This window comes from Myotis daubentonii, chromosome 5, assembly GCF_963259705.1.
Source record: "Myotis daubentonii chromosome 5, mMyoDau2.1, whole genome shotgun sequence".
Classification (NCBI taxonomy): Eukaryota; Metazoa; Chordata; class Mammalia; order Chiroptera; family Vespertilionidae; genus Myotis; species Myotis daubentonii.
Window position 1 is genome coordinate 69377651 of NC_081844.1, and position 14360 is coordinate 69392010.

General features: G+C 42.6%; 1 protein-coding gene across 2 annotated transcripts in view; it reads right to left on the minus strand.

The window, feature by feature from the left end:
* Positions 1 to 14360, minus strand: part of INTU (inturned planar cell polarity protein) — a 61535-nt gene continuing 47175 nt past the window's right edge. For both annotated transcript variants that reach the window (XM_059698082.1, XM_059698081.1), the window contains 4 exons: positions 12903 to 13000; positions 9126 to 9315; positions 5868 to 6025; positions 1 to 2028 (listed from right to left, as the gene is read on the minus strand). In XM_059698082.1, the coding sequence (XP_059554065.1) occupies positions 1917 to 2028; positions 5868 to 6025; positions 9126 to 9315; positions 12903 to 13000 (558 nt within the window). In that variant the 3' untranslated portion in view covers positions 1 to 1916. The remainder of the gene's footprint in view (positions 2029 to 5867; positions 6026 to 9125; positions 9316 to 12902; positions 13001 to 14360) is intronic.

Below are 14360 nucleotides of genomic sequence, written 5' to 3' on the forward strand. Positions count from 1 at the left end.
ACCACAAACTCCAAACCATCTTTATTAAAAACTATCAATACAGTATAAAAATAGCTTCAATTATATAGAATATAGAAATATAGCTCTACAAAATTAAATTATTTTCACACAATTTAGTGTATAGACTAAACTTTAGTCCCTAAAGTTTTAGTAACATTTAATAATATTTTAAAAAACAGCCAAAGTATAAATCCTATTCTCAAAAATGTTTAGTGCTGAATACTTTTCCTCAGCTTCTTTCCAACATTTTGTACAGTAGCAGGTATGATTTAGCTGACTCCTTGGCTTTCAACCAGTGGATATTTGATAATAATAGTAGCAGCAGCTAACACTTTTATAGCACATAACATGTGCCAGCACTATTTAGAGGGAACCCACACAACAAACAATTTATTCACAATATTCTCAAGAATGCTCAAAGCAGACAAACCTACTAAGTTGGTTTCACAGGTTTTCCCATTTGTATTAGAAATATTAAAAAGCAGGCACTGCAAATTTACTATCTTGCCTGTAGGCATCATCATTAAAGTCCCTTGGCACAAAGTCTCTTGCTGAGGATAGTTCTTTAACCCCATAAAAATAAATCAACAATAGCTAAAGAAAAGGGAGGGAGGAAAGGCAGTATACTCTAAAATGGAATTGTGGGGAGTTTAAAATACAGGGTGGGACAAAAGTAGGTTTATAGTTGTGAGTATGCAGAAAACAGCTTATTCTTATATTTGCCCCACCTTGTATATGAAGGTGATAAGACAGTACTTGATATTTTTTAAAATGGCAATTATATAATCTTTTGCATCACTAGGCTTTTGTGAAAGGGCCCATTTGCAGAATGCCAACAAAACCCAACTTAATGTTTCTATACCTGCCAAAGAGTATATACCTCTGTGGTATCTGCACTGTCACTTTGCCCCCTTTATTTAATAGAGTGGCAGGTAAGTATTTATTGTCCAGTATTCTAACTAATCTATTTTCAGATGTGACTTAGAACATATTTGGAAGAAAGGTATACTAAGTTTATTTGCAATGTTTACTTTAATATCCATTTAGAGATGAAAACCAAGATGATGTTTAGTTTCATTTTAAAAAAATGTGATGTCTTTACAATGTAGACATCCCGGTATACATCTATAACATAGCGAATGGTTTCTCCTTATTGAGATCTGCAGTTTGCTTTATCTTTTTGTTTCAGTTTTTGAGTGGTGGAATATGATTCTTTGATACCAGAAAAGCAGTTCAATAGACTAAAATTTTATTAAATGAAGAAAAAAAAGCCTGCTATGATAAAACCCCAAGTTTTCAGTCTGTTTGAAAATCTGAGGTGATAAGTAGCTGCATTTATTAATAATTCTCGGTATTAAAAAAAGATCATAGTGTGTTTTTTTAAAAATATCAAGAAATTTAAGACATTTAATAAATATTTTTAAACACAGTGCCTTAATACCCATGATACTTTAATGCCCTGAGCTCAGAGAAGTGCCCTTGCTCATGGTTACAGCACTAATTGTTACAGGACTGGTCACGTTCTCTCAATTTCCTGACTCTTTCACCAGATTCAATATTAGTCTTGAGATAAATACACAACGAATTGAGTATTTTTCCAAGATAAATATTTCTATATTAATTTTACATAAAACACTTCACATTATTTCAAACTAGTCAATAAATTAATGTTATATACCAAAATGGAAATAAGTTAACAACTCCTTCTTCATATTTTGGTCAAGTATCTTTTCAAAAGTCTCACAATACTAATTAAGATCTAGTGCATCAAATCCAACAGCATATGATCTAAATATTTAACAATATTAAGTTCAGTGAAAAGAAACTAAACTGTATCTTCTGTGTATGGATTTCAGCAATCCTAACACTGCTCAGTGCTTCTTATTGTACAGTGTTGCTGTGTAGCAAGAAAACAGTTACAAGGTCAATCCAAAGAACAACTTAAAAGCCATTTCAATGGCAATTTCTGTAACTGAGTCATGAAAACAGACATAAAGTTCTTGAACTTTGGGATGAAGAAAGAGTCTCCTGTAGAGGAAAAGAAAACATTTATTTTAGAAATTCATATAACAAAGAAAAGTTAAAACTTTCCATTCATTTTATTTTATTTATTTTTTTGTTTCTGAAAGTATCAGTAATAAATTAAAACACTAATCCAAATCTCCCCATATGGGCCACCAAAAACAAACAAACAAACAAACAAGCAAACAAACAAACAAACAAAACCACTAATCCAAATCTATAGTAGAGGGAAATGCAGTTAGATTTACTTTTAAGTAAATGATATGTGCCTTAGGTCAATTATTTTTATTTTTCTACAGTGTAAAAAGCGTATTTTATCAATATGTTTTACCATATCCCTGTTTTTAAATATTAAATTTAGCCATTATTATTATGGTAAAGCCAATGGTGATACCATCATTTTAAGTACAAGTTATTAAAGATTGACATTTACTTCCTAAAAGTTAATTATTATTAAAATATTAAATATATGATAGTTCTTTTTTGCAGATAGTATTGAATTGGGATTAACAATGAAATTTTACCTGGTTTTCTTTTTTAATTTAAATATGTTTTTATTGATTTTAGAAAGAGGAAGGGGCAGGGATAGAGAGATAGAAACATTAACGAGAGAAGACCATCTATCAGCTGCCTCCTGCACTCCCCCTACTGGGGATAGAGCCCACAACCTGGGCTTGTGCCCTGACCAGGAATCGAACCTCTTGGTTCATGGCTCAACACTCAACCACTGAGCCACACTGGCGGGGCTGTTTGGTTTTCTTAAAGAGTTAAAATCTATTTAATCAATACTATATAAATCAAACTAAATCAGCAGTTCTGCCTGACTTCCTTAAATGTCTCTATTCTACATAGACCTGCATCATCAGAATTCGACACCTCTTGATTCTTTCTATTCCAATTGTTGTGAATACAGTTAACTGTTCCACTGCACACTGTGTGTGTGCCTAACCGTTCCTATCTCTATTCTCTCATGTATTCATACCATTCCATTTGCTGGAATGCTTACTTATCCAATAGCACAGCTCTGATCACACTACAGAACTGAACTGATGCTCCCAAGCTTGGTTGGTTATACATCAGAATTACAAGGGAGCTTATTGGGGTAGGGTGTAGGCATCTCTGAGTTTAACAAGTGTCTCAGGTGATTCTAATCCCATGGACCAGCACACAGGAATTACTGCTTTGGATAATGTTTGTAAAGTGTTTGTCATACAATTTAGTACTACATGGTAGGTGTCCAGTTGGTGTCACCTAACTTCCTGCCCCTTCCTCCACCAAGTCTTTACCCCCAACTAAGAGACCCTTCATTGGCTCAGTATTTCCCTCAAAATTTAATTCCTTAGAATTGAAGGCTCTCTGCTTTCCAGCTTGGTCTTTTTCACTTTCTCTTTGGCAGTGGTCGGCAAACTGTGGCTCGCAAGCCACATGCGGCTCTTTGGCCCCTTGAGTATGGCTCTTCCACAAAATATCATTTGCGGTTGCGCACATACAGTGGGATTGAAACTTCGTGGCCCCCACGCAGAAGTCGGTATTTTGTGGAAGAGCCATACTCAAGGGGCCAAAGAGCCGCATGTGGCTCATGAGCCGCAGTTTGCTGACCACTAGTATATGGCATTCCTTTACCATTCTGACAAACCAGTCTACTCACTGCTATGCCTTATGATTTGTTCATCCCTTCTTTTTCCTAAAATGTTTTATTCAAATCCAATTAATTTTCAAAAACAGATCAAATGGAATCTCTAAGCCTTTCTTTGTAATCCAAGAGATTCCCATAGCATTTGGTTGTATCAACTAATTCTATCTATCTAGTCTGTCTCCATATTCTATAATAATTAAAGAGTAATATGCTAATTAGACCGGACATCCTTCCAGACTTCCTTCTGGACAAAGCTGAGGCTATGAGGGAAGCCTGGGTCCTGGGTGCTGGAGGGAAGCCGGTGCCGGCAGCTGGGGGAAGGAAGGCCTACTCTTACACTAATTTCGTGCATTGGGCCTCTAGTATATTCATAAATATATAGATATATGAGCATAGTTCATATTTCTTCTGCTAGATGTAAGACTGCTAGATACAATGAGTGTGAATTTATCTTTCTGTTTGCCATAACACCCACCCACCACCACAGTTTGCCAAGCACAGTTCCATTTACTAAATTGTTATATATTTATCAATATATGTGTTAGGTGCCAATGGTCAAGACAGATATGATTCCTGACTTCATAGAGCTAACACTCTAGTGAGGGGGAGAAAGACCATAAACAAATAAGAATATAAATAATAAAGGGGTTATATAATAGAGGGTAACTGAGTAGCCCTGTTAATACAGGAAAGAGATTATGGATCCTCTCTTTGAGGAGATGACTTAGAACTGGTCTGAATCTCAAGGAGCTGGACATGCAAAGGTTAAGAGGCAGAACAGCCAATACACAAAGAATAGCAAAAACAAGATTTGATTGATGGGTGCCAATGTGGCTATGCATATGGGATGGAGGAAGAGAGTGACAGAAGGTGGAACCAGAGAGGTGGGCAGGGGCCAGGTCAGGCAAGGACTTATAGTTAGTTGGTGGGGAATGAGGAGGAGGAGAACAAAGGGAAGAGGGCAAGAAAGGATAGAAGAAAAGGAGGAAGTAGGGGTAGAAGGAACTAGCTATAAAATTGTGAAATCATTTTTTTTTAGTTTATCACTAATATGATTTTGTAAGATAACTAAGAAAGCTATTTGTTTATTTTTAAATATATTTTTACTAGGGGCCCGGTGCACGAAATTCGTGCACTGGGTGTGTGTGTGGGGGGGAGTGTCCCTCAGCCCAGCCTGCCCCCTCTCACATACTGGGAGCCCTCAGGTGTTGACCCCCTCACCCTCTAATCGCAGGATTGGCCCCTTGCCCAGGCCTGACGCCTCTGGCCTAGGCGTCCAGCCCGGGAAGCGGGGACCTGCAGTGGCAGCGGGGGGCGCTGCGATCGTGCGGGCTCCGCCCCTGCCCCTGCAGGAAGCCTCTGGCTGAGGCGTCCGGCCCGGTCAGCGGGGACCTGCAGCTGCAGCGGCCCCGCGATCGTGGGCTTCGCTTTAGGCCCAGGCAAGGGACCCCTAGCTCCTGGGACTGCCAGCTTCGACCATGCCCAGCTCCCATCGCTGGCTCCACCCCTACTTCCTGCTATCACTGTCCAGGGCGGAAAAGGCACCTGATTCTCCAATCATGGCTGGGGGGCAGGGCAAAGGCGGCCCCAGGGCCGCCTTTGCCCTGCCCCCCAGCACTTAGCTCCCCCCTGGGTTTCCGATCACTGTCAGTGGCAGGGGGCTTCTTCCTGCTTTCCCTTTCGCCTCCCTGCATTGTGCCTACGTATGCAAATTAACCGCCATCTTGTTGGCAGTTAACTGCCAATCTTAGTTGCCAGTTAATTTGCATATAGCCCTGATTAACTAATGAAAAGGGTAGCGTCGTACGCCAATTACCATTTTCCTCTTTTATTAGTGTAGATTGATTTCAGAGGAAGGGAGATAGAACCATCAATGATGAGAGAGAACCACTCCTGCATACCCCCCACTGTGGATCGAGCCTGCAACTCAGGCATGTGCCCTTGACTAGAATTGAACCCAGGACCCTTCAGACCACAGGTCGATGCTCTATCCACTGAACCAAACCAGCCAGGGCAAGCTATTTGTTTTTAATAGGAAAAGACTTGAGAGGAATTTAAAGGAGATACTTAGCAAATAAAATAAAATCCTAAAATATATTAAAATATTATAGTTAGATTAATAATTTCATGCCTACATCCTAAAACTTTACCACATTTCTTTCACTTTTCTAACATTTTACTTTACTTTCAAATACTTTTTTCCACTTACCCTACTACCCAATAAGCCATAACTGGTGGTGCTTTTCTCTGGTCAGTCCAGTTTTCAGGTGAGCATTCAAACAACACTCCATGTTCTTTCACAGGGTTTAGAGAAGACACCAAATTTGTAGAACCTGAGTGATCTACAGTGTTTAGTGCTTTCTTTTTCTGTAAATTAATAGATATTATTAGTATTAACTGGAATTAATAGTGCTGATCCTAGCACTTAAGAGCCTGAAATAATATTCTTTTTACCTGCAGGAAAATTTTTACTTTTTCTCATACTTTAAATACCATCCTATCTAATAATAGACAAACATGGTAATTGACCATACCTTCGCTATGCCTCCCATTGACTAATCAGCGTGACATGCAAATTAACTGCCAACAAAGATGGAAGCTAATTTGCATACTGCAGGCAGGGCAGGACAGCGCCTCCTCCCCGACCATCTGAGCCTGCTATCTGCAACCTCGGTCGGCGGGCGTCTGTGTGTGACCCGACCCGGAGCGGCTGGGCGGTGCAGCAGCGATCGGCCAGCCCGCCCAGCTTCCATCCGGGCATCTCGAGTGCGACCCGACCCGGGGCGGCCGGGCGGGGCAGCAGCAATTGGCCGGCCCGCCCGGGCGTCCTATGTGCGACCCAGCCGGGGCGTCCCGTATGCGACCCGACCTGGCGTGGCGCCCCAACCTCCGGATCGGCCCTACCATGGGCATGACCCGGGGAGGCAGGGAAGGCACCTAGGGATCGGGCCTGCCATCTGCCACCCGGGGAGTGGGCCTAAGCCAGCAGGTGGTTATCTCCCAAGGGGTCCCAAACTGGGAGAGGGCACAAGTGGGGCTGAGGAACACCCCCCACCCCCCTCCCCCACCAGTGCACAAATTTTTGTGCACCGGGCCTCTAGTGTCCTATAAAAGACTTCATAGATAAAAGTATCCCTTGACTTTTACAGGGAACATTTTGTTCATAGTCCTGTATTAGTATTTATGTTATACTAGAGGCCCAGTGCACAAAAATTTGTGTCCTTCAGCCCGGCCTATGCCCTCTCGCAGTCTGGGACCCCTTGGGGGATGTCCACCTGCAGGCTTAGGCCTGCTCCCCAGGGGAACGGGCCTAAGCTAGCAGTCAGACATCCCTCTGGCAGCCTGGGAGCCCTCGGGGGATGTCCACTTGCCAGCGTGGAGCAGGCCTAAGCTGCAGTCAGACATCCTTAGTGCTGCTGAGACAGGAGAGGCTCCATCCACCACCACTGTGCTGGCAGCCGTCAGCCTGGCTTGTGGCTGAGCAGAGCTTCCCCTGTGGGAGCACACTGACCACCAGGGGGCAGCTCCTGCATTGAGCATCTGCCCCCTCGTGGTCAGTGTGTGTCATAGTGACCAGTCATTCCCAGTTGTTCTGCTGTTAGGGTCAATTTGTATATTACCCTTTTATTATATAGGATAGAGGCCTGGTGCACGTGGGGGGGCTGGCTGGTTTGCCCTGAAGGGTGTCCCGGATCAGGGTGGGGGTCCTGCTGGGGTGCCTGGCCAGCCTGAGTAAGGGGCTGAGAGCCATTTTCAGGCTGCCCACAGCCCTTTCAGGGTGGGGGAGTCCTCCTGGGATGCCTGGCCAGCCTGGGTGAGGGGCTGATGGCTGTTTTCAGGCTGGCCACGCCCCCCAGTGACCCAAGCTCCCAGCCTCTCCTTTTTTTCTGGGATTTATTTATCTTCTATAATTGAAACTTTGTAGACTTGAGCGGAGCTGAGGGCCGGCCAGGGCAGGTGGGAAGCTTGGCCTCCTCCATCGTCGGCAGCAACCCAAGCCTCCTGCTCGCTCCAGCTCTGTGGCTGCCGCCATCTTAGTTGGGTTAATTTGCATACTGGGTCCTGATTGGCTGGTGGGCGTGGCTTGTGCATAGCAGAGGAATGGTTAATTTGCATGTTTCTTTTTTATTATATAGGATTATATTAGCAGTTTATAGGTCTTTCTTCCCCAGTACAGGATAAGCTCTTTTCCAGGCAGAGACAATATACTTCTCATCTTTGTTGTTGTTGTTGTGTGTTTTTTTTTTGGTTAATCCTCACCCAAGGATATTTTCTCCCATTTATTTTGTATTTTTTAGAGAGAGGGGAAGGGAGGGAAGAGGAATGAGAGAAGGGGAGAGAGAAGCATTGGATGTAAGAGAGACACATCGATTGGCTGCCTCCCACATGCACTCTAACCGGGTAGGGGATTGAACTTGCAACCCAGGAAATGCTCTTGACCGGTAATCAAACCCAAGACCCTTCAGCCCACAGGCTGAAGCTCTCTAACCACTAGCAACCAGCCAGGGCATCTTTGTAGTATTTTTTTTTAAAAAACAATCCTCACCCGAGGATATTTTTCCACTGATTTTTAGGGAGAGTGGAAGAGAGAGGGAAGGACAGAGAGAAACATCAATGTAAGAGAAACACATCGATTGGTTGCCTCCTGCACATGCCCCAACCAGGGACTAGGCCAGGGAGGATTCTACAACCAAGGTACATACCCTTGACTGGAACAGAACCCGGGACCCTTCAGTCCACAGGTTGAAGCTCTATCCACTGAGCTAAATCATCTAGAGCTGTATTATTTTTTTTTAAGTTGTTGGTATATAGTAGGTACTTAATGAATGTATTAATAATGAGTAGATTACTGTGTAGATTAGTAAATAAACAGATGATTTTATAATATACTTAAAACACATTAAACTTAAAACAGATGTATCTCTCTAAATTTCCCATTGATAAAATCATTAGCAAAGCAATGACTTATGTGAAATATAAATATTTTTTTGTGAGGCGCAGGTCAAAATAGTGGAGTGATCCTTGGTTCTTCTTTCTCTCTTTTTTTTTTTAAATATATTTTATTGATTTTTTACAGAGAGGAAGGGAGAGAGATAGAGAGCTAGAAACATCGATGAGAGAGAAACATCGATCAGCTGCCTCCTGCACATCCCCTACTGGGGATGTGCCCGCAGCCCAGGTACATGCCCTTGACCGGAATCGAACCTGGGACCTTTCAGTCCGCAAGCCGACGCTCTATCCACTGAGCCAAACAGGTTTCGGCTCTTCTTTCTCTTATAACCCTTATTTAATCCATCAACAAACCCTTCTGGCTTACCCTCCAGAATACATCCAGATTACAGAAGCCACTGTTTCTTGCTTTGAGAATTTCCATAGCTGGAAATATTAATTAAAGAGCTTTTAGAGAGAATATTTAGAGTTATAGAAATGAAACTGGCATAAAACTGTATTTATAGCAGTGCCCTACCTCTTCCATCAAGGTCCTTTGAAAAACTGCACGAATGGAGAGACAACACTGATGGAAATTCTTTATTAGCTGAGGGTGGATAGAGCCGCTTAGCTGGGCCACTTCTTCATGGGTAGGAGTAATAAAGATTCCTTGCACTGTTTCTAAAGCAACATAGTGGAAAAGTGTGTTCTCAGGACCAGATGTCAATCTTGAAGAAAAAAAAAAAAGATATTTAAGCAAATGTAAAAATATTGCTTTATTTTGAATTATGTAGATTCCTAATAACTATTTTATCTACATACTAGTGCCCTGGTGCATGAATTCGTGCACATTGAAAGGCAATTAATTAGAAGGTGGCTGGTGGGGTGGGACTGGGCTAGATGGGCTGGACACACCCTGGAGCCAACCTCCTGCAGTTCCTCCCTGGCTGGCCACACCGGACAGCACTGCGGCTCGAAGGGTGTCTGCAGAATGAGCGGGGTCCCTCTGGCAGGTGGGGTCCCTTGGCCTGGCCTGTGGGGATCAGGCTGAAACCGGCTCTTGACATCCCCCAAGGGGTCCCAGAGTGCAAGAGGGTGGTTCTTGGGTGATACACCGTGGAATCGGGCTCCCTCCAGAGCTCGGCAGCTCCTGCATTGAGTGTCTGCCTGCTGGTGGTCAGTGTGCATCATTGCTACCAGTCGGACGGTCACTTAGCCATAGATAGATAGATAGATAGATAGATAGATATAGATATAGATATAGATATAGATATAGATATAGATATAGATATTAGGGGTCTAATTAGGGAAGAAAAACTAGGCCAAACATTTCATTCCCTTATTTAATTCCCTCTTCCTCTTTAACTGAAGTACAGACTAGCGTTGTTATCAATTACCTAATGGAGGCAAGTATTATATATTATGCAAGGATAAACAAACACCAATTCACTTGCAAGTAACTTAATTCACCCCTTTGCTACACAACCCAAATTGGCCAATCCCCTTTGTTTCCATAGTTGGTAATAAATAACTTAGCCCATGTCTGGCCCAGATCTCTTCAAGCTATAAACATGCTATCAGTCAAGGGTGGACCACATATAAAAACATCTTTCAACAAACTAAATACATTTAAGTTAGCAGCATTAAAGCCTTTTACCATGATAGTTAAATTGATGATCTTGAAGAAAAATAAAGTTATTACTAACTGCAGAGTTGGGTTAATATTCTAGATTACAATGGCAATTACTAGTTGTATTCTATTTCTCATTAATAGTCTTACTTCTCTTCTGTATTCTCTTAGTATTTTTATTTATCCTTTCTTCTTCTCTATCCTTTCATCCCCTATTTAAGTCTCAAATAGGCCAGCAAAACCTATAATAATAATATACTGAATACCCTCTTTCTGCCAGGGTAGATACTTTAAAATATCTTAGTCTTAATTCTCACAATGACTCTGCAGGGTAGTAAATATTACCATCCTTGTTTTAACCATGAAGAAATCAATGTTCAGAGGACTTGGATTAACTTTCTTGAAGTCACATAGCTAAGTGGCACAGCTCAGCAGACTCTGTAACTTGATCTACTATACCTTGCTTTCTTTTTCTCTACTGCTGACTTCTGATTGGCAATCTTTAAATATGTAGACAGCAGTTCTCCATCAGCATCTCAAATATTCAGGTTGCCCCATTCTAATTCTGGTATCTATAGTAAAATATTTCTTCAGTTGATTTTTTTTTTTCCAGCCATGAGCACAGAGGCAAGCAAAGGCATATTTCGGCTCTTAGCCTAGATACTGCCTCCTTATCTCTGTGAGATAGTGGGAATGAGCACTCTGGGATAAGGAGTATCTGAGCAGCATACCACAGCATCTACTAAAGCATAAAAATAGTAAACTCTAAAAATTAGACACACAAAAGGGAGGTTACCTGTTGAAGAGGGATAAAGGGTGGCTTTCACATTTTGAACTATTATTTTATATGTGTCTTTTTTAAAATCCTCACCTGAGGATACCTTTTCCATTGATTTTTCAGAGAGAATGGAAGAAAGGGAGAGAGAGAGAGAGAGAGAGAGAGAGAGAGAGAGAGAGAGAAAGAGAGAAAGAGAAACACTGACTGGCTGCCCTTGCATACACTTGGGATTGGGGCTGGGTATCAAGTCTGCAACCGAAGTATATGCCCTTGACTGGAATTAAAACCACGACCCTTCAGTTGGCAGCTGATGCTCCAACCACTAAGCAAAACAGGCTTGGGTTGTATGTGTTTTATCTCTTACTAGAGCAGCCGTGGGCAAACTACGGCCCACGGGCCGGATCCAGCCTGTTTGAAATGAATAAAACTAAAAAAAAAAAAGACCGTACCCTTTTATGTAATGACTAGGGGCCCGGTGCACGAAATTCGTGCACTGGGTTTGTGTGTGTGTGTGTGGGGGTGTCCCTCAGCCCAGCCTGCCCCCTCTCACATACTGGGAGCCCTCAGGCGTTGACCCCCATCACCCTCCAATCGCAGGATCGGTTCCTTGCCCAGGCCTGACGCCTCTGGCCTAGGCGTCCGGCCCGGGCAGTGGGGACCTGCAATGGCAGCAGGGGGCGCCGCGATTGCGCGGGCTCCACCCCTGCCCCTGCAGGATGCCTCTGGCCTAGGCGTCCGGCCCGGGCAGCGGTGACCCGCAGCTGCAGCGGCCCCGCGATCGTGGGCTTCGCTTTAGGCCCAGGCAAGGGGCCCCTAGCTCCTGGGACTGCCAGCTTTGACCATGCCCAGCTCCCATCTCTGGCTCCACCCCTACTTCCTGCTATCACTGGCCAGGGTGGAAAAGGCACCTGATTCTCCGATCAGCTCTTAGCTCCCCCCTGGGTTTCCGATCACTGTCAGTGGCAGGGGGCTTCTTCCTGCTTTCCCCTATGCCTCCCTGCATTGTGCCTACATATGCAAATTAACCGCCATCTTGTTGACAGTTAACTGCCAATCATAGTTGGCAGTTAATTTGCATATAGCCCTGATTAGCCAATGAAAAGGGTATCGTCGTACGCCAATTACCATTTTTCTCTTTTATTAGTGTTGATGTTTACTTTGAATTTATATTAGTTCACACAAACACTCCATCCATGCTTTTGTTCCGGCCCTCAGGTCCAGTTTAAGAACCCATTGTGGCCCTCGAGTCAAAAAGTTTGCCCACCCCTGTACTAGAGGCTTGGTGCATGAATTCATGCATGGGTGGGGTCTGGCTGGCCCACACAATGGGGGCTTATCGAGGGTGGGGCTGGCTGGGGGGAGGGGCCACGGGTGGTTGGCTGGCCGGCCCCGCCCCTGATTGGGGTGTTGGGGGCTGATCATGGGTGGGGCTGGCCGGGGGGAGGGGCTGAGGGAGGGCTCCAGGGTGTGTCTGGCCCACCTTGCTCAGTCTTGATTGGCTAGACCCCAGCAGCAAGCTAACCTATCGATCGGAGCATCTGCCCCCTGGTGGTCAGTGCATGTCATAGCAACTGGTCTACCGGTCGGCTGTCTGCTCCCTGGTGGTCAATTCATGTCATAGTGGGCGGTTGAGTGGCCTTAGCATATCATTAGCATATTATGCTTTGATTGGTTGAATGGACAACCGGACACTTAGCATATTAGGCTTTTATTATATAGGATAATATGAGTATGTTTCCTATTGTGTAATGAAGAACATTAGAGAAATAGCATACCTTTGGTATTTAAGATATAATTACAATTGTTGCAAAAAATCTCTACATGTATGGACTTGTAAATTCTCATTGTAAAATTTCCTTAAAGGCAAGAGTTTAAGTGAAAAAGAATATTGTAAGAAAGTTTCTTACTTCAATGTGTTATATACTTCCAGTTCTTTTTCGGAAAGTTCCTTTTTCAAGTTTCCCAAATGAAATGGATTTGGAAGAGTAGACTTCTTTTTGGTGACCTGAAAAATACAGCTAAGTAGATTAGTTTATGCCTAAGAATAAAATTAAATAGCAGAAGTAATGTAAAAACTAAATATCCTTCTAAGAGAACTATTTACTATTTTGGAATGTTACCTTTATATACTTTCAATGCTAACTTGTGCCTCTTGGCTTATCCTTTGCTGTCAGAGACCCCAGAGCCATGTCATAGAAGGAAATGAAAGTTCTCCCCCAAAACCTTCTACCGCAGCCATTATGGAGCCTTTACCAAGTTTTGTTATAATTTACATGTATGTGTATTTGTCTCCCTCTCCAAACTGCACTCCTCAAAGGCAGGGGCTATATGTTATTCATCATTGTATCTATCTCTTTTGTGTAGCATAGACCTGGGCAGATAGTAGGTGTTCAATCAACAGTTGTCGAATAGCTAAATCTTAGAGATTAATTCAGGTTTTTTTTAGGAGTTGTTCATGGCTTCCTAATTCTTTCCAAATATCCTTAAACTTTACTTCCTACCAATTTCACTGACTATGATAGTAAGTACAGTACATATGTGAACACTTCCTAAATATATCCACTTAGGGCTCCAAGAGTGCTCTATTATTTGGAATTAGGAGATAAAATCTATGGCTATTTCTGCCATGATATGCAGACTCTCATTTTATTCCTGCCTCTTCTCAGACTTCTCCTTCGTCATGCTTCATCACCTCCATCCACTTAAATGACAACTTTTAAAAATGTTTCAAAAAAGCAACGTCTTTAGAATAGGTAGAAAGCCTCCCGGGGTGATTATTTTGACAATCATTTAGATATAATATGGTATTTTCATGGAAAAAAACATGCATAAAGTGTGATAAATAAGCAGTCTGAAAAACAAACATTCTCTTTGCTTAATAGTCTCATTTTCAATTCTTGATATGGAGATCAGACCTTCACAGGTGCAGATTTTTAAAAATTTATAAAAACATAGAACAAGACACACACATATATTTTAAGTTACTGATTTTCTTTTTGTTTTTGCTGAACATTTTATTGGCTATTTAGTCAGATGAGCCCTCTAAATGCCCCATAACTAGGCTGTTCCCTATTAATATCGTAAACGGAGAGGACTGAGATGAACAGGGAAAGCAGGGTTAAAGTTACCCTTCTTGTCAGTAGTGTCGAAGCAGATGTCCTGGATATTACTTATTATTTCTTATTCTTTTGGGTTCTAAATCATTGGTTTCCCGACAGTGACTAAAACAACTACCAGTTCAAATGAAGAATGATTTGCCATTAAAAATTCTATTCCAAAAAAAACAACAACCCAAAAAACTCTTCCACCCCAGCCGGCATGGCTCGGTGGTTGAGTGTCGACCTATGAACCAGGAGGTCATGGTT